Raw genomic sequence first — 18,995 nt, forward strand, 5'->3', positions numbered from 1 at the left:
GCACAAAAAAACATTTGTAGCCTGCTATGTGTTAAAGAGTGCTATCTACCGCCCAAGTCTCCTGCAAAACGATAATCTGGAACCACCTGATATAGTGTCGCCACTCCTTGTTGTCAAAGTTCCCCGCCAAACCAACTATATTCCACGATAATATTTTTGGCCCCCCCTCTGCGAGTTGTTCCCTAGCTATATCTATTCGTCTCATGGTCTCGATGTTTAGCCCCATCTCAGACCTTACAAGCACAGGTTGTGCCCCCTGTCCCTGCATGGGTTGGGGTGCTAGAGACACCCATTGCTCATTTTCCTGGATAGGGCCTTCTGAAATACTATTAAGTTTCCCATACTCAGGTGATATCCCCCTGTTTCGATTTACATGCACATTAAGCAAATTTCTATCAAGGGGTTGTAATGGGTTAACGTTATCAGTCACCTCTGACACTAGTACTGACATCTCCTGAGAGTTAGTTTTTTCAGCCTCCACCCACATTGATTTAACTAGGTGGTCCACTGACCTAGACAGTCAATCATTCGCATCAAGGGACAGTAAAGGACTAAATCTGTTTGTCCAATAAGCTGAGCCCTGTTCTTTTTGCTCCAAACCCTCCCGGGTATAATTGCTATCCCTGGGTGCCTTTGAGCCCATCCCTGGTCTCCCAAAATTGTGCCTTGGATCATGGATGACCGGTTGCGCGGGGTAAAAATGTCCCAGTGGTCGAGGTCTTATGGTGCTTGTCTGACTTGTATAGCCACTGTTTAATATGTATTCCACTAAGCTTGTGTCCCTAAAGTTCACAATTATACAATTGCCTAGCATGTCTTTACTTTTAGTGCCTGTGCAGTTCACCCTTCTCACATGCAGGATCTCCCCACTTTTGTTATCTGACAGTGGTCTATTCTGGTTTAGCCAATTTATTATCTTGTTTTTTAATTTGGTGTGCGTTTCTTTCTGTTCAGGCTTTAGTTCCGGGACCCCCACCAGTACAACTACGTAAGGGCAAGCTTCAGGGGGTAAGTTAATGATTGGCACGGGACTGATACTTCTTCCATTAATCTCCCACCTTCTGTGGTGTGTCTCTACTGATTTAGGAGTCGGGAGCTTATTGTTTTGTGGTTGCAATGGCACCTGACTCGTCCCCACGTGTGCACCCAATGTCCCTGCCCCCGGACTGTTAACAACACCCAATGGCATTGCTGTATTTAAAATAGTTGGTGCCTGCATGATAGTGTGTTGCTTGCTGCTAGCACTTATAGTTTGAATAGGGGGCTGAGGATCGGAACTAATGACCATAATAGCTGGGTTGTCTGGTGGTTTGGTATTCATAGTAATATCCTGGGTCCTACCCAGTTTGTTTAATTCATTTATTATTTTATCTAACCTGCTAGCTAGTGGTTTAATCTGGCTAACAATACATTTGGGTGGAGAAGTGTGGCTCAGGGGTTAGAGGCGGCAGACCTGGAGCTTGAGTTCGGCCCGGGACCAGGGTTCAATTCCCCGCCTCCGCGGGTCTTGGGCTCAATAAATTCCACGGACTCGTTAATTCTCGCTCCGGTGCCTTCTCGACTCACGGGTTCACACTCTGCGACTCTGGGCAATAGCTTGCTTAATCTCCACAACTGCCCCTCGCGGTGGGATGCCTGACTTTCACCTTGTGGATACCCTGCCAGGGTTATCTCACAGGGGAATACCAGGACGGGTTCCCTAAGCAAGCGCTGAGATGCCCCAGGGTAAGTCGTGCGCTATATAAGTCTCATTCATTTCATTTCATTTAATTTTTCTAGGTGGATTTGTATACCCAAGACTATTTGGGCCATCCAGCTTGGTGGGGTTGGTTCCTCAAATGCTTGTGCTTCCGTAACGTCTATATCTATACAATTGGTTAGCGGGTGGTGGACCTCGTTTTTGTTTTCTTAACGCACAACTTCTTTAGGCCTACTCTTCTTCTTTTACTGCTAATTACTTCTGGCAAAGATATCACCTTCTCTGCGACAACATGCATCTGGGCACAAGGAATATCATAAACGGGTGACTCCAGAGTGACCTGTGGGGAAGCGACCACTATCTCGTGGTCGTTTACCTTCGGGGGGGTGGATAGATCAGTTGTTGGGGTTAGGGATAGGCGTCTCTCCGTACGCTCTATCTCATTAGAGATTACACCGATAGATTTCCGCAACATAAGATCAATCGCGGTAGGCTGTACATTACGGGGGAGTGATGAATTAGGCTCAGGGGCTGGTAAGGGTATTATGTGATTTAACCTTAGATGAATGAGTTTTCACACTACTGGCCATGCTGTAAAAGATAGGACTATTATGCCAGGGCTACCCTAATTTTTTCCGGTACAATTATCCCCCAACAAGCAAATACCCCCTCTTACTAGATGTGGATCATGCAACACACTCCCCCTTTCTCCCCTCGATGTAGGTTCAAGTTTTAAATACCTCGAGTCCCAGTCCAGGAATTTTATTAGACTGTCTTACTTTGAGATATTGTCTGTTCGACAACCTGTGGAGGTCTTGGTGACTCTGAACGCCAAGGGGGGTGGCCCAGCCCGGCCTCTCCAGGCCCCGGACGGCTACAGACTGTCCCGCCCTTGTCCCGGGCTTCTCCCGACACGTCCCCACGGGACGAGGGACCCCTTGGCCGATAAACCTAACCCCAATCCCCGTCAACCCTACCTGGCATGGGATGACATAGATGAATGCAGGCTGAAAACCTTGCTCAAGGACACCCTCCCCACTCTATCCCCCGACCCTAACACCGCTACCTCTCAATTTCACAACTGGATTAGCTCGGCAGCCAAAGATTTGGTCCAAGTTAAACAACGGTCACGCAATAGATCTACCTCGTCAGCCCCGTGGTACACGGAGGAATTGCGTACACAAAAGCAACAGTGTCGAAACAAAGAGAGACACTGGTGGAAGGATTACACTCCCAAAGCCAAATCCCTGTACAAAGAGTCTGTAGCAAAACACAAAAATCTTATTTTTGACGCAAAAAAAAGTATTATTGCAACAAAATAGAAACTGCACAAAACTCGAATAAATCTCTATATGAGACCACCAAACAACTAGCAGGTCTCTCTGTCGATCTTACACCTCCCCCGTCCCAAGCTCTCTGTGATGCTTTGTCCAAGTTTTTCTTCAGTAAAGTTGACGACATTTATCGGGTCTTCGCTAACAAAGCAACCCCTTCCCATAGGCCATCAATTCAACCTGATGGACCAATCCTCCCTCAGTTTAGAGAGGTGATTTGTCCGCAGGTGCTAAACATTGTATCCTCCATTAAATCCGGCTCGGCCCTAGACCCCTGTCCTCTGAAGGTCCTGCGGCCAATCATGGATGCAGTTTTCCCGGCCATAACTGATATCTGCAATTCCATGTTTAGCACCGGTATCTACCATGAAACACTAAAGAAAACTCTTATAAAACCGCTCCTCAAAAAACCAACGCTGGATAAAGAAGAACTCAAAAGTTACCGCCCCATCGCCAGTCTCCCACTACTAGCGAAAATAGTGGAAAAAATCATGAATGCCCAACTCTCCTCCTTTATCGAGGAAAACAAATGCCTGGACGAATCGCAGTTTGGCTTCCGCCGTTTCCATGGAACTGAGACGGCCTTGGTCAAAGCGGCGGACGACATCAGATCTATCAGGGATGTGGGAGGCACTGCTGTCCTGATATTATTGGATCTATCGGCGGCCTTCGACACGGTCGACCATACCACCTTGGTCGGCCGTGTCGAGAGCATAGGCATTCGAGGCAATGCCAAAAATCTTCTTGCTTCCTTCCTGGCTAACAGGACCCAGGTCGTCACTGTAGGACCTTTTGAATCCTCCCCCCTCTCACTACCATGTGGAGTCCCCCAAGGCTCATCCCTCAGTCCGACACTATTCAACATTTATGTGTCGGACCTTGCCAATGTCATCAGGGCACACGGGATGAGCCTCACGTCCTACGCAGACGACACTCAATTGGTCCTCGCCGTCAAAAATGACGGGCCTCAGAAAGCCATCCTGTTCAACCAGGGCATGCTGGCAATCGGGAACTGGAAGGCACACAACTGTTTGAAATTAAACTCCGATAAATCGGAAGTTGTAATTTTTGGCAATCTTTCCCCGGAGTGGTCCCCCCTTTGGTGGCCTTCACCTATGGGCCAGCCCCCAGACCCGGTTAACAAAGTGAGGAACCTGGGAGTCCTGTTCGACAATCGTCTGAACTTCTTACCACATGCTAACCAGATATCCTCCTCAGCCTTTCATAAATTAAGGCTCACCAAGAAAATTCTGCCCTTTCTACCGGAAAACACCGCCCAAAACATTGGTAAGCTCCCTGGTACTCTCCACCCTAGACTATTGTAACGCTCTGTTTCTAGGTGCCCAGGAGAGAGTGTTATCGAAAATGCAGGCTATTCTGAACGCAGCCGCCAGGCTCCTAGGGCGAATCCCTAAATACCAATCGGTGTCACCCACCATAAGACAACTTCACTGGCTTCCGGTGAAGAAGAGGATTAAGTTTAAATCCCTGTGCTTGGTATACAAGGCTTTACACAATGCAGGACCAGTGTTCTTCACTCAGAACCTAACCCCCTGCTGCCCTTCCAGAACACTGCGCTCCTCCAGTTCCTTGGAACTGGTGGTCCCCCGAACCAAATCTGTCAACTGGGGTGACAGAAGATTTCTCGTAGCCGCACCGAAATTGTGGAACACACTGCCTCACTCAATCAAGACCAGTACCTCCCTCTGGTCTTTCCGCAAAAACCTCAAAACCTGGCTTTTTAATCAATAAACTTCAGCTCCCCTTGTTGGCTAAACATTGCAGTTACTTAGCGCTGAGATGCCCACGGGCCTTCGTTCGCGCTTTACAAATGCTGTTATAAATAAATATAAATAAACAGACCTTTATGCGCCTCCTGGCGCCGGATGATGAGGGAAGCGGCGTCCTCGCCTCGGTCAGGGGTGCAGGGTTGCTGGGAGATGTAGTGCAGGAACACCAGTGGAGCAAAGCCCGGCCAGCAGAGGAGACAGTGGGGGCAAAGGTCGCAGCACCTCAGCGGAGCAAAGCCCGGCCAACGCGAGTATCCCCCAGCACAGCCACACAAGCCCGGAGTTCCTACCAAAGGAGGCTAGGACATCGCACACGACAATAAGAGACTTACGAGGAGAGGTTAAATAAAGTAGAATATCGTACGCATATAAGGAGATTCGGTCCTCCCAATCGGGAGACCACCGAAAGCCCCGGATGGATGGCTCCCAGCGCAACCAAGCCGCCAGGTGTTCAAGGGCCAACGAGAATAGAAGGGGAGAGAGAGAGCACCCCGGCCCAGTGCCCCGACCAAGACTAAAGGGCGCTGATACCAGATTATTAATGACTATTTGGGCGAGTGGTTCGGTGTACAATAAGCGCACCCAGCCAATAAAGTTATGGCCAAATCCGAATTTAGTCAAAACAGCCCACAGATAGGACCATTCTACGTTATCAAAGGCCATGGTTGCATCAAGTGATGCTATTACAGATGGCTCCTGCAGAGTATGGGCCCTGGCTATCAGGCCATGCAACCTGCCTGAATTCAGACCTGTATTTTTGTGAGGAATAAAGCCCGATTGGTCTGGGTGGATCAGTCTGCTAACCATTTTCACCAGCCTATTAGAGAGAAGCTTGGCAAGAATTTTGGGCTCTGCATTCAATAAAGAAATAGGCCTATAAGACGCACAGTTAGTCCTGGGTTTACCCTCCTTGTGAATCACCACCACAGACGAAACTCTCTGATCACTGGGCAAGATCCCTCTCTCCCGAGCCTCAACAAACATACATTTAAGGTAAGGAGCCAGTTTATCAGGTCTGAAATTGTAAAATTCAATTGGGAGCCCATTGGGTCCCAGTGCTTTACCCGAGTTCAGGGAGCAAACTGCTTGGGCGATTTCATCAGTCGTTAAGGCACTATCCATAAAATCACGGTCATCACCAGACAGACTAGGGAGCTGTATATCGCGAAGCAACAAATGGGAGTCCTCCTCCGGACGGTCAGAGACCGAGGTATATACAGTTTAAAAGTATGCCGCAAAGCTATCAACGATATTCTGTGGAACCCTAATCGATTCCCCTCCATCTGTCACAAGTTCCGGGACAACACAGTCAGCCCTGTCCCTTTTGTCCAACCAAGCAATAAGTTTCCCTGCCTTATCCCGAGGTTATAAAGCCTGCCCTGCTACTCCCTACCGAGGGCCCTAGCACTATCAGTGACCAGTAATTTATATTCATACTGCTTAAGTATCAAGAGATGCAGTTTAGCCTGATTTACCTTCTGTTCCAGTTCCTCCTCCAGACGACCAATCTCAGTCTCTGCATCAACGACCTCTCTATTCCTTTCCTTTTTTGTTCCCGCTATCAGTGATAGTGCCTGACCCCTAATGACCGTGTTGAAGGCTTCCCAGAGAGACATGGAGGAGGACACCGAACCTTCATTGTCCGCAAAATAGTCATCTAGAGCCTTAATGAGGTCCTTGCGAAGCTTAGGGTTACGCAAATACCCAGGGTTGATGGGGGCTATCCTACCTGCCGCTCCTGAAGCGATGGAAAGTCGAAACCAAAGCAGACAATGATCTGAAATACCCCTAGTGAGATGAGCAGCTTCAGTAACACAAGAAGCCTGAGTCGCCGGAACCAAACAATCTAGACGGGAGAGGCTGCAGTGAGCACCGGAATAAAACAGGATTGCTTCTGATCAGGGTGAAGTATTCTCCAGCCATCCACTAAGCCCATTGTATCAATGAAGTCGGGCAACCATCGCTGGGCACTCCCCATATCCCGCTGGGGATGTCTATCCAGTGCTCCAGAAACCACCGCGTTGGAATCTCCCCCGAAAATCAACAGCCCAGCCTGCAGTTCGAGCAACAGCTTTCCCAGATCAGAGAATGAGGTGGACTGCATACCCAGGGGGACATAAACAGATAAAAGGGTGAGAACATGCCCTTCCCAACGACCTGTAATGGCCACATATCTGCCCCTATCATCTTCCCACTTGGAATCTATTACCAACAGGAGCGTCTTCCTGGTCAGGATGCCCACCCCACTGGAACCAGACGTAAATCCCGCATGGGCCACCAACTTGTATCCCATTCTGTGCATCGCCTTACATGAATTACCAACTAGATGTGTCTCTTGGAGCAAAACCACATCCGGCGCCTGGCGTTTAAGATACTGTAGAACCACAATGCGCTTAATTTTGTCCCCGAACCCGTTCCCATTCCAACTCAAAACCTTTAGGTCCCTACCCCCCATCATCATGTGCAAAAAGGAAATGACCATCCCCCGAATGCTGCTTGCAAATCAAATACAATGTGCTGATGCCGTCAACAATCCCCACAACTGGTGAAACCACCGGAAACAAACCTCCCCGATACTGAACCCTTCACCCCCCACCCCTGCCTGTAGCTTGCGCTCATCCCCAACTAGCAGTGTGCCTGTCGCCCAAAAACTAATCTACACTAACTAAAAGTAGTAAATGGAAGGAGGGCCCACGAGACCCACCCACCTCCCCCCCACCCTCGCCGCTACTTCTCAAATCCAGGCTGGGCGCCAGTAAGTTTAGTCTGACATGCCAAATCAAGAGAGTCAACCGGGACCCGCCCCACCCCCCCTTCATACCATACTTCACATTAAGTCCTGCGATCTCCATTGTGGGCCCTCCTATTGCTCATTTGCTTCATCTTGATCTCGAACCTCCGCATCGGTCGAATGCACGGTGTCCAACCAGTCTTTCCCTTAAATTCCACCCGGAGGCGGTCCGGAAACATCATGGCATATTTAATCCCCTTATCCCTTATTTTCTTCTTTACCGACAAAAAACTCTGTCGCTGCTTCTGCACCGTTTGGGTGAAGTCCGGGAAGAAGGAGAGGGTCGGATTTTCATATTTCAGAGGGGACCTCGAGCGCGCCGTCTGTAGGATCACATCCCTGTCACAGAAATTCAGGACTCTCGCAATCATGGGGCGCGGGGCGCTCCAACTCGCAGTCTTCCTCCGGATATCCTGTGCGCCCGCTCAACTGTAAAGAAATTGCTTAGCCCTTTGGGCTTAAGGTGGTTGAGAACAATGTCCTCCACAAACAGATCCGGCGTTTGGCCCTCTGATTTCTTGGGCACCCCGAGAATGTGAATGTTATTACGCCTGGCCCTTCCCTCATAGTCATACAATTTGCAGTCTGTCAGGGCTCTTAAGGTCTTTAGGTCTTGTACTTCTTGCTGCAGCTGGGACACATCTATCAGGCTGGCCGTCTTGACCTCCAGCGCCTTCACCTTCTCATTCGCCTTTGTGAGATCTGCTCGCATCAGCCCCACCTCGATCATTACCGTATCAAGTTTATTGTCAAGGGCCTCCATCTTCTGGCCCAGGGACGCCTGAACCCCGTTGATGGCCGCCATGAGATCTGCCAAAGTTGGCTCCGTGGAACTGAGCGTGGCCTCCTCTCCACCCACTGCGGTCTTCTTCGTGTCCACTGGGGACCCCTTGGGCAAGGTATATCGATCCAACTTATTTGACTGGATGGTTCTGGACCCCTTGGAAGTCCTGGGTTGAGGTCTGTCCGCGTCGGTTTTGGTAACCATCTTACTTCCTAGTGTAGCGGCACCGGATACGAACCAGGGCCCACACCAGGCACCCAGGCTCACCGCGTCTGAACCTTCCTGCCACTCACCGATGTCAGCAGCTCGGAGCGCGCTTTCCCGGGGCCCTCGCCAGCCCATTCCGGGACCTCAGATGCAGAAATAGGCCGGCTGAGCTCTTCCCTCTCCAAACTCACTTCCGCGGGCAAAGGGTAATTATTCAAAAATATCAGCACCACCTCCAGAGGCACTATCATGATCTCCAAGCAGAGACCCAGATAGGGACAGTCCACCCCGCTGCACAGATCCGCTGCTCCCCCTGCTGCTGGAACGACCAGTGGATCTGGCCGTCAAAAGCTTAACTTGCAGGAGGGCACCACATCCAGGGTACTGCACTATGCCAGTGCAGCAAGTGGACCACATGCAATCCGTATCCCAGAGCACGTGGCGAACACTCTGACCACTGCACCACACCCCAGCCTAGCACATTTGGCGACCAGCTATAGGAAGCGGGCAAAGTGACACTTCCCAGCTCACTCCACCCAGCCACCGATCACCAACTCCTCTAGGTGCCTGCTTCGTTGCAGGTTTTGGGAGGCTCAGAGATCCACAGGTAACACTACTGCAGGAGCCAAGGGGCCAAGTAGGCGTGATTTTCAGCGCTCAGGCCCCTCAATCGGGCCCTCACCCCTCTTCACCCCCGCGGGGGCTACGGGAATGTTCAGGCGAGCGCCGGGTGAAAATCGGGCCTGGAACTTCCAGTCTCTGGGACCCGTTGTCGATCAACTCGGATCAGCCACTCTTCTACTGGAGGTCCCGGTTGTCACGGACCTCCAGCCCCCACTCTATCGGAAGACACAACTCCACACCAGAGCAACGGAGATGGTCCGGAGTGCCCGCAGCAGGAGTAACGTCTTCTTTCAAAGTCAGGGGCAGGGCGCAGCATCAGGATAGATGGAAGGATAACGCCGCAAGGAAGGGGGGGTCGCCAGAGCAGGACCCCTACTCGGCCATCTTGGTCGCTTGTTAGGCTCCTCCCCCAAAAAAGAATTCTTAAACAACTTTTTACTTTTTAAAGTATTTGTGTTACAGCTTTGAAGCAAATTGAAGAGTCTGGAGGTGGAGTCAGATGCAAATCCCTAGCATGCACCTTGCTGCTAATAAAAGAGCAGGTTTGTTTGTTACTTTACCAGTGCTCAATTTGTAAAATAGTAAGTGCCAGGGCTCTGACTAGGAAGCCCTGCAGCTTGCACCACCCATAACCGGGTCACCGCTGCCAAAAAACTACTAACCATCTTTTACTTAAAGTGCGACAGTTCAGATTACTCCAGGTCCCCAAAGCTAAAGGAATGGCTGGGGAGGCAGGTATTAGTCATTTTAATGCATAAGTATTAATAAACTGCCATTGTTCGGCTCATCTCTAAATTAGATGAGCAGTGCCACCATGTGGCAGACAGTCATAAGAGCGGTGTTGACAATTGAGTGCTTGTGCCGAGCACCGGAAACAAATTAAGTGTCGGTGCCGAGCACCGGAAACCACAGGCTCAAATTAAACACTGTTCAACGCCTTTAACCCCCGCCGCCTCCTTTTCTGTTCCCCTGAATAGTTTGCATGATCCCGTGCAGCCCCTGCTCGATACCTTTGGAAGAAGCCATGATTACCAGACGCGCGTGGTCAGCCAAGACGTCCTCCTGGGGGGTCTCCAGAGAAGATTTCCTAAAGTGAACATATACAAAGTAAAAGTCAGGACACAAAGACTTATAGCTGCAAGCACATAAAGTCTAAATCCAGAACTTCTGGTAATAACGGACATCCTCAATATACACCGATCCTTTTTGTTGCTCTATATCATGGTGCAACATACGGGTGTAATGCCATAAACATTCTGATTTGTTCATATTCAAATATTTGTGCAAGATGCGTTTCAACCCTGGATATGGTCTGAGATTTACTCTCCACTACATAATTAATGGAATGTGTCGAAGGGGTACTGCAGCATACGTCTGTGCAGTTCAAATGAACTATGTATTTAATTCAAAGCTACGAATATTCCTACAGGAGTAAACCAAACCTTTGGTGAATCTGAGCGTTCATGTTTTTTCGACGGTCCGAAGAACAATTGTATAAAATGAGGTCAATGGACATGTGTCACTACTAGATACTGCACTTCTCATACAACAGCACTGCGGTAAACCATTTGGAAAAAACTAAGCACTGAAAGATTATAATAAAACAAAATATACGTTTATTGTTTCACAAAGACTAAAGAGCTCAAACAAGGCAGCTTAATGATCTTTGCAGTAACCGCATCTTGTTTTGAAAGTGAACAATGAATCACTCCCTGCATCTACACCTCAGGCAATCACCATCACTGCCTCAATTCAGGAAGTACCTCAAGACCTGACCCCCCCCCCCCCTGCTCCAACACCTTGAGACCCTAAAGCAGAGGTCTTCAAACTGTGGGCGCGCCCCCCTGGGGGAGGGGCGTGGATGAGTTCCCAGGGGGGCGCAAATGTCTCTGCAATTGCATGTAAATGAAGATGGCCTGGAAGTGCACGTTTTTTATGTGCTGCATTTCCAGGCGGTCTTCATTTACTTCCAAGCCCTTGTGAGACCTGTGATCAGAATGCCGTGGGGGCGGAGGTCAGGAAGTGTCCTGGCAGGGTCAAAAAGGTTTCTAAAAAACAATCATTTGTAATGCTATCGGTCTCGAATTTGTGAGAGTTAGCGCTATTGCATTGTAAATGATGTTTCTTGACCAATTGCTGAAATTTTTTTATTGTATTTTTATTTTTGCCCCATTTCAGTTCCTGACCTATGTGAGGAATGCTTAAGAATTAATTTAACTAACATCCTGCTAACAGCAAGAGTACCAAAATAAGTGCTTCAAAACCCACTGAATATCACAGAGTTAATAACTGGCTGTATTTATTAGGATGCCTAATCATCAATAGTTAGACCTTTATTACAGAAATTTCCATCGTCCCGAATCTTGTGGAAGCTGTTTTTTTCAGCTTGAATCATGTTTATAAGAAATGTGGTAATTACAGAACACAGTGTTGGTAAATTCAATTGATATTTCCTATGAGGTTTAAATGCACACCACACACGGAGGGACTTGCAGGGCACTGGGTGGATTGCTAGGCACTGCCCTCTTCACCCCGTGAGATTTGGGAGTGGTAATTGCTTCACAGCACTGAATTCACAACCGAGCAGTTACTCTAGGGAAGCACTGAGCCTACCAGCCCACTCTGTACACAGGGACAATAGGGTTCAGCAGCAGGTCGAGCACTGGGAAAGAGATGCAGTCAGAGAAAGAGGTATTAGGGTATTAGGGGTCAAGCTCATCAAAAGGCACTAAGGACGAATTTAGAGGTAACAGGGAAAAGAGCAACAGAAAGTAAGAGGAGAATCGTGGAATGAAAGGAAGGCAAGCTTGGTCTAGGGCCAGATAGGCTGGTTCGGTGCAAAGAAATATTAAAGTCAGGGGAAAGGGCAAAAGGGTTTGTCACTAACGGAAGTTGTCAAGATGAAGTTAAAGAATAAATTGTTAAAGGGGGTGGGAATTGTTTAGCGGCAAATGGAATAGTTAATGTTTATTTGAGTGCTGTGAGGACATATTAATCTGCGCGGCAAAAAGCAGATGGTTGTTTTTTGTACCTGAGCTCAAACAGCCTAATGACAACAACAAGGTGTCTGTGGTGATCCCATCCCAAAGTAGGTTTGGGAGATTCAATGGCTGCTTAATCCACGCTCAACATATTTAAAAAACATTGCAGAAGACCACAAAAGAAGTGCAGCAAAATAAACCGCAACATACATAGAACTAGGTTCACTTAAAAACATAAATGTGCAACAAGAATGTATCGGTCTTCCTGTAGTGCACAATAAAGCAGAATTATCGAAAATACATAAATCTGTCCTCGAGAATAGAATGTTTGTAATTACTGGTTTACAGCATTGAAGAATTGGATCTGCAGTACTATGCAGCAGATGATGGATTACGTAGCAAATGCGGTAATATACGTAGACTTTTTTCCCCCTTTTTTTCTTTAAAAAAGGCAATTCATTAGTGAAGCAGGTACTGCTGCCAGGTGTGTAAGTGGCCACTGCTGGTTATCAATAATTAAGCATATGCAGCAGGACTGGGGCCCACTGCATCACAGTCATCACTGTCAACCTTAAAAAGGGGCATGGGAGCTTATTTTCATTTTCAGCATTAGGACTGAGGGCACCTTTGCAGAAAAAGGGAGACAATGTGTGGGAGCTTAATTTTTTTCTGAAAGGGACAGAGAACGTTATTCAAAATCGGAGTGATGGTCAGGCATGGTTGGGAAGAGGTCAAAGATGCAAAGGAGATAGCCTGCCTCTCAGGACTGCTGTTATCAATAATACAGCAGGTGTAGTTGCATTGGGGTCCAAGAGTGTGAGGGGCTCGCAACACCCCAATTATGGGGAGCAGTATTTTTGGGACAATACGTGTTTTTGTTTGATGCATTTGCTGTTTTATAAGTATCATACTTAGTGTGGTTATGAGCTATAGAAAAAGTACTCTGGAAATCATCTCATAAGCCCTGTCCCATGCACACAACCATGTCCCTCCCGCTCCACCAATCGTTGCCTTAAAGTTTTGTAGGGGGGCCCGAACTCAAAACATTTTGCTTAGGGGGGGCTCAGAGCAAAAAGTTTGAAGACCTCTGCCCTAAAGGGTGAGTAGTCTCACTATACAAGAAACCTGATTGATTACCTATCGCTCCTAAAATGTTACGGGATGGAACATGCAATCTTCCATTAAAATGCAAATACATTAATCAAAACAAAATAATTAATGGCCTTGAGCATCTCGAGAAAAGCTTTAAAACGCTAGTTTCTGAAGTAATACCGTAGACAGATAAAGTAGAAGGTGACTGGTCAGGATCAAGCTGGGCCACTCATAAGCACACAGGTGTGTTGGCAGCGGGTCACAGATAGGCATGAGGACCACCACCACTGTGGTAAGTGAGCCTGGTCGCAGTGTGAGGCAGGCAATGCCCTACCTTTTTTTAGCTGACAGCTCCAGACCTTGGATGCCATCCTCAGACACTTTCCGCTTAGCGTTGAAGGAAGTGGATAGAGTAGGACTGCGCTCCGTCGATGCTGATGGGTACAAGCAACCAAGACAACCACAGCACCAAAAGAAAAAGAGAATGGGTTTACTCAAGCTTATTTTATTTTTTACCACACATGCCTCAAACTCCTTTCGACTCTGCCCCAGTACAACTCACACTACCCCATTAGAGACATTTTCTCTAAAGTACTATAGATTTTACATTTAAAGCAGCCCTTACAAGATGAGCACTTTCAATAGGTGTAGTATTTAGAGGGGCACTTGTTCTTTTGCTCACCATGCTACCCCAGTTTAGACCCAGCCATATGCAAATCAGTCTTCACCATGTTCCTGATGGGATCAGTCCAGCCTGAACTGCCAAGCCAGGTCCTCCCTGGACCGGAAACAATCATCCTGGGACCGGTTTCAGGGCATCACTCCTCATCAGCCAGGCTAGCTTGATTCCGGTGACACAGTGAGCCAGGGACCCACGTCTGGGCACACCCGACCCACTTAGGATGAGAAAGTAAAAAAGATACAGATGATGGGCAGAATGCAGAGCACATCAAACATTAACCCCCAGTCCAAAGCTACCAGATTCAAGCTATCCTGGTTGATGAGTGGTGAAACACCGAAACCTGTCCTAGGATGCTTGTTTTGGGACCTGGCCTGACTGTTCTCATGGGGACAGGATCAAGACTGATTTGCATGTAGCTGGGTCTAAACTGGAATGGCGTGCCATGCAAAAAAACAATGGATTTAACCCAGATCTGTGACTGGGGTGAATGTTTGATTGATTCAGCATTCCGTCCATCAACTGTTCTTTTTGCATTTAAAATCAAGAGGCATTTCCTTGGAATGACGAAACGAAACATAGCAGCGAGTGCCAGTCTTGCAAAAGTATTGTAAATAGTTATCATTTTAAAGTTCAAGCATGGCCACAATATTTAGAACCAATGGGTTGAACATTTTGGAATGGTAAAACAATTACACACTATGGACAACAGCATTTCAAAACCATCTTTTGATTTAGAACAAGTGTCCATGTGGAATGTGATACACTGCAGATGAAATGTGTGGCAAGCATGTGACCTGCTAGGACTGCTTGTAAAGCTGTAGTATTCTCTAAAGAAACATTACAATAAAAACATGAGAAGCAAAGAAATGCAAGGGGAGGAAGGCTATGAAAGGAGAACACTAAAAAATAAAGGACCACTCAACCAGCCCAGTCACTGTAGCACACTCCTTTTCAAGTGGATATACTAAGAAAAAGCCAACATTCACAGGTCAAGAGATCCAATGACTGATGTGGACTGAACCATTACCTCATGCAGTTCGCAGTCTTAGATGTAAGCAGAGTGTACATGAAAGAGACTAATGGCAGAAGAGAGCTGACTCAAAGGCCCTTTGTGTATGTATGTGTGTATATATACACACATGTACACACACATATATACACACACACACGTATACACACATATACACACACATATACACATATATATATACATATATACACACACATATATATACATACACATATATACATACACATACATACATATATACATACATACACATATACATACACACACACACACATACATATATACATACACACACATATATACATACACATACATATATACATATATACATACACATACACATATACATATATACATCTACATATATACATATATACATATACTCACACATATATACATACACATACACACATACACATATACATACATACACATATGCATACACATATATACACACACATATATACATACATACATACACATATATACATACATACGCATATATACATAGATACATACACATATATACATACATACAATATACATACATACATACACATATATACATACATACATACACATATATACATACATACATACACATATATACATATATAAATACACATATATACATATATAAATACACATATATAAATACACATATATAAATACACATATATACATATATAAATACACATATATACATATATAAATACACATATATACATATATAAATACACATATATACATATATAAATACACATATATACATATATAAATACACATATATACATATGCACATATGCACATATATACATATGCACATATATACATATGCACATATATACATAAGCACATATATACATATGCACATATATACATACACATATACGCACACAGTTGAGGGGTGTGGCGATGGGGGCGTGCTTCTCCCCTAGCTATGCGTGTTTGCACTTTGGCTATTGGGAGGAGCGCGTCCTTAAAGCCACCCACAAGGCACTGTTTGATACACAGGTTAAACATTGGTGGCATTTCATAGACGACGTGAGTGTCCTATGGGAGGGATCTGTAGAAAGTGCACATGACTTTGCGGATTTTCGGTAAATTCGCGATTCGCGAACGCTCGCGAATTTACCGAAAATCCGCAAATTTGCACGCAGCGGATTTTTTTTTCTTGGTGATACAATTTTGCGGCGTGCGGTGTAAGTTTGTAATTGCGAACATGTAGGTGCGGCGGGCAGCAACAATCTCGCACTCGCGAAATTACAAAATTTGCAATTCTGCACAAGAAATCCACTAGCAAGCAGCATAGACCTTCTGAAAATGATGATTTTTATCAGAATAACTCCTCAGGTTGACATTTGCCCGCCCTTTTTTGGATTTGAGGCCTTTTGACTTTCTTTGGATCACTTTTGGATTAGAAATAAACTTTCACAAGTAAGTTTGTTTGGGGCATTACATTTGCTGTTCTGCAGAAAAACGAGTTTTGCTAAACTGAAAGCACTCAGCAGCAGGTGCAAAAGTTCAAATTCATCATTAGTAACCATTCCCTGTAGTGGTTCCTGACTGGGGCCCCTCCAGAGTTCAGTTGCTAGTTGCAACAATTGTATGACCCTGCTCTGACCCTCACAGCCCATAGAATAGCTACAAGTAGGCCACAAAGGTCTCGGAGAAAAAAATTGCACTGCAACAGAAAACAAATTACAGATAAGGAAGCAGGTGCCAGACTGGAATTTTAAAACAGTGACACATTAATAAATCAACCCCAAATTAATTCATGTCAGTTGAAGCAGGGCAGGTGTGCTTGCTTTTTCCCCCCATAATCTACAGAGATGATGATGAACCAGAGGGTGGCATTGATGTACCAGAGGGTGGCATGGGTAAACAAGGTTGGCAGTGTTGAAACAGAGGGTGCTGTGAACCTGTGATGATGAACCAGACGTAGAAACAACATAGTCGCGACCGTTGGGTGCCGACAAGTAAGTTCGCAATCACAAACTGGTACAAAATCCTCGCAAACTGGCAGAAACCCTTGCGAACACAAAAAAAAATCCGCAAATTCGCGAGAATTCGCGGATTTTGCGGATTGCGAGTTCGCAAATTCGCAAAATTCGCGAACGCCAGATTCGCAAAATTCACCCATGCTTAATCATCAATAACAATGATCTCAATTTAAGGTTTACGGCAGAAGCCAGTAAGGACAGAGTTGCACATGAAAAGTACGGCTGGGAATGCGGTGTTACATTCTGATAGCTCACACCCAAGACACTTGATAAGAAGTATCCCCTACGGGGAATTCTTGAGAATAAAACGGATCTGTAATTCAGATGGTGATCTTAGGATGTGCCAATCGGAGACGTTCCAGAGGTTTAAGAATAGAGGATACAAGGAAAGGGATTTAAGAGTGGCTCTGGATAGAGCAAACACTCCCATTACAATTGAGGAAACAAATAGTTCCCAGCTAACACCTCATGCCCCTATTAACAACAGCATCTCTCCTAGAACTGATAACACAGACTAATTACATCTTATAGCCAACAGGAGAACCAGTTTAGAAAAATAATATACAAAAACTGGCCTCTCATAAGAACAGATCTAACCATGTCTCAAATTGTGCCAGAGCTTCCACAGATAACTTTCAGACATGCGCCCTCTATGAGGGATGCATTGGTGAGAACTATGCGCCCTCTATGAGGGATGCATTGGTGAGAACTAGTCTGGAGGTTAGAGTAATTGTAAACTGGTTGTCCGATAGAGTGGGCTTTTTTAAATGCAGGGCATGTAAATTTGGCAAAAACATAAGTGAAATATCCACAGCATTTGATCCTAGTCCTTTTAAAATCACTAAGTTCTTAACATGTAGAACAGATTTTGCGGTTTATGTTTTAGAATGTTCATGTAAAATGAGATACATGGGCAGCACTAAGTTACAAGCCTTTAATCGCATATTTCTAGCATTTGAGAGCTATAGTGAACTCTGACCTCCAACTACCCCGTGGCAAAACATTTTAAAAATGTGCACAACAATAACTTGAAAGAACTTAGTTATTATGTTGTAGACACTGTGCCAAGATCTATAAGGGGTGGTAACAGGGAGAAAAAGCTGAGACAACTGGAGTCATATTATATTCTTACTCTCGATACAAAGATGCCCAATGGTTTGAATAATGGAGAGAAAATACATTATTTTTTGTAAATACTGTGTTGTGTGTATAGATATAGAGCAATGTAACTTTTTATGGATTCAATTTCCAATCCTTCTACCATTACAAATCCCATTTTTATCCCGTAGTTTTAGTCCGGTTTTTAGACTAGGTTTTTTCATGGGTTTTTATTTGGAATTCTCAGTTTTTACCTTTGATTTTACCAGTCTTTTAATGGGGCTTAAGCGGAGGATAATAATGTGGGCTGGAATTATGTGAGATATTCTATTCAACTGAATTTGCTCTTTTTTGACACAGGATTCTAAATTTGGGTTTCTCTTATATATGAAATTGTAGCGTTATGCTCCATACTCATCATTATCTTGGGATACTCATTAGTACCAACTTCTCAGAATCTATTTATTTTTGTCAATATAAGTTTTGGTGTATTACTTAATTATGAATTGATTTATGGAAGGACTTTATGATTTTTAGCACTTGCACTGAAATATTATAGTATTTATTTATTAGCTATATTGCATAATACGAAATCTGGTAAATAAGTACTACTATTGGTATAGGTATAGGTATATACTGTTGGTATGTTTTCTATTTCCATACAGAGAAACCGGATGTTGTGATGTCACTTTTTTTCACTGTTTTGACTTTGTATAAATTGTACATTGGCCCGTGGTATGTCATGTGATCAAGACCGTTAACACTGTTGAAAAGCATCGTGCCGGGCACTCGCCACTTTGGCAATAAACTGCATGTAAAAGCTATTGAACTCGCTGTGGTCTGTACAGGATTTCCTGAGGGCTCCCAAGTGGAACAGGAT

At 45.5% G+C, this 18,995-nt stretch overlaps 1 protein-coding gene across 1 annotated transcript in view; it reads right to left on the reverse strand.

Annotated features, from left to right (window-relative positions):
- LOC147692462 (uncharacterized) overlaps positions 1 to 18,995 on the reverse strand; it is a 544,708-nt gene that overhangs the window by 85,022 nt on the left and 440,691 nt on the right. Inside the window, exons 8-9 of the mRNA XM_086936792.1 lie at positions 13,637 to 13,736; positions 10,240 to 10,316 (exon numbers count right to left, since the gene is read on the reverse strand). Of these exons, the coding sequence (XP_086792918.1) occupies positions 10,240 to 10,316; positions 13,637 to 13,736 (177 nt within the window). The remainder of the gene's footprint in view (positions 1 to 10,239; positions 10,317 to 13,636; positions 13,737 to 18,995) is intronic.

The sequence above is a fragment of the Lissotriton vulgaris genome, chromosome 9, assembly GCF_964263255.1.
Source record: "Lissotriton vulgaris chromosome 9, aLisVul1.2, whole genome shotgun sequence".
NCBI classification, from domain to species: Eukaryota; Metazoa; Chordata; class Amphibia; order Caudata; family Salamandridae; genus Lissotriton; species Lissotriton vulgaris.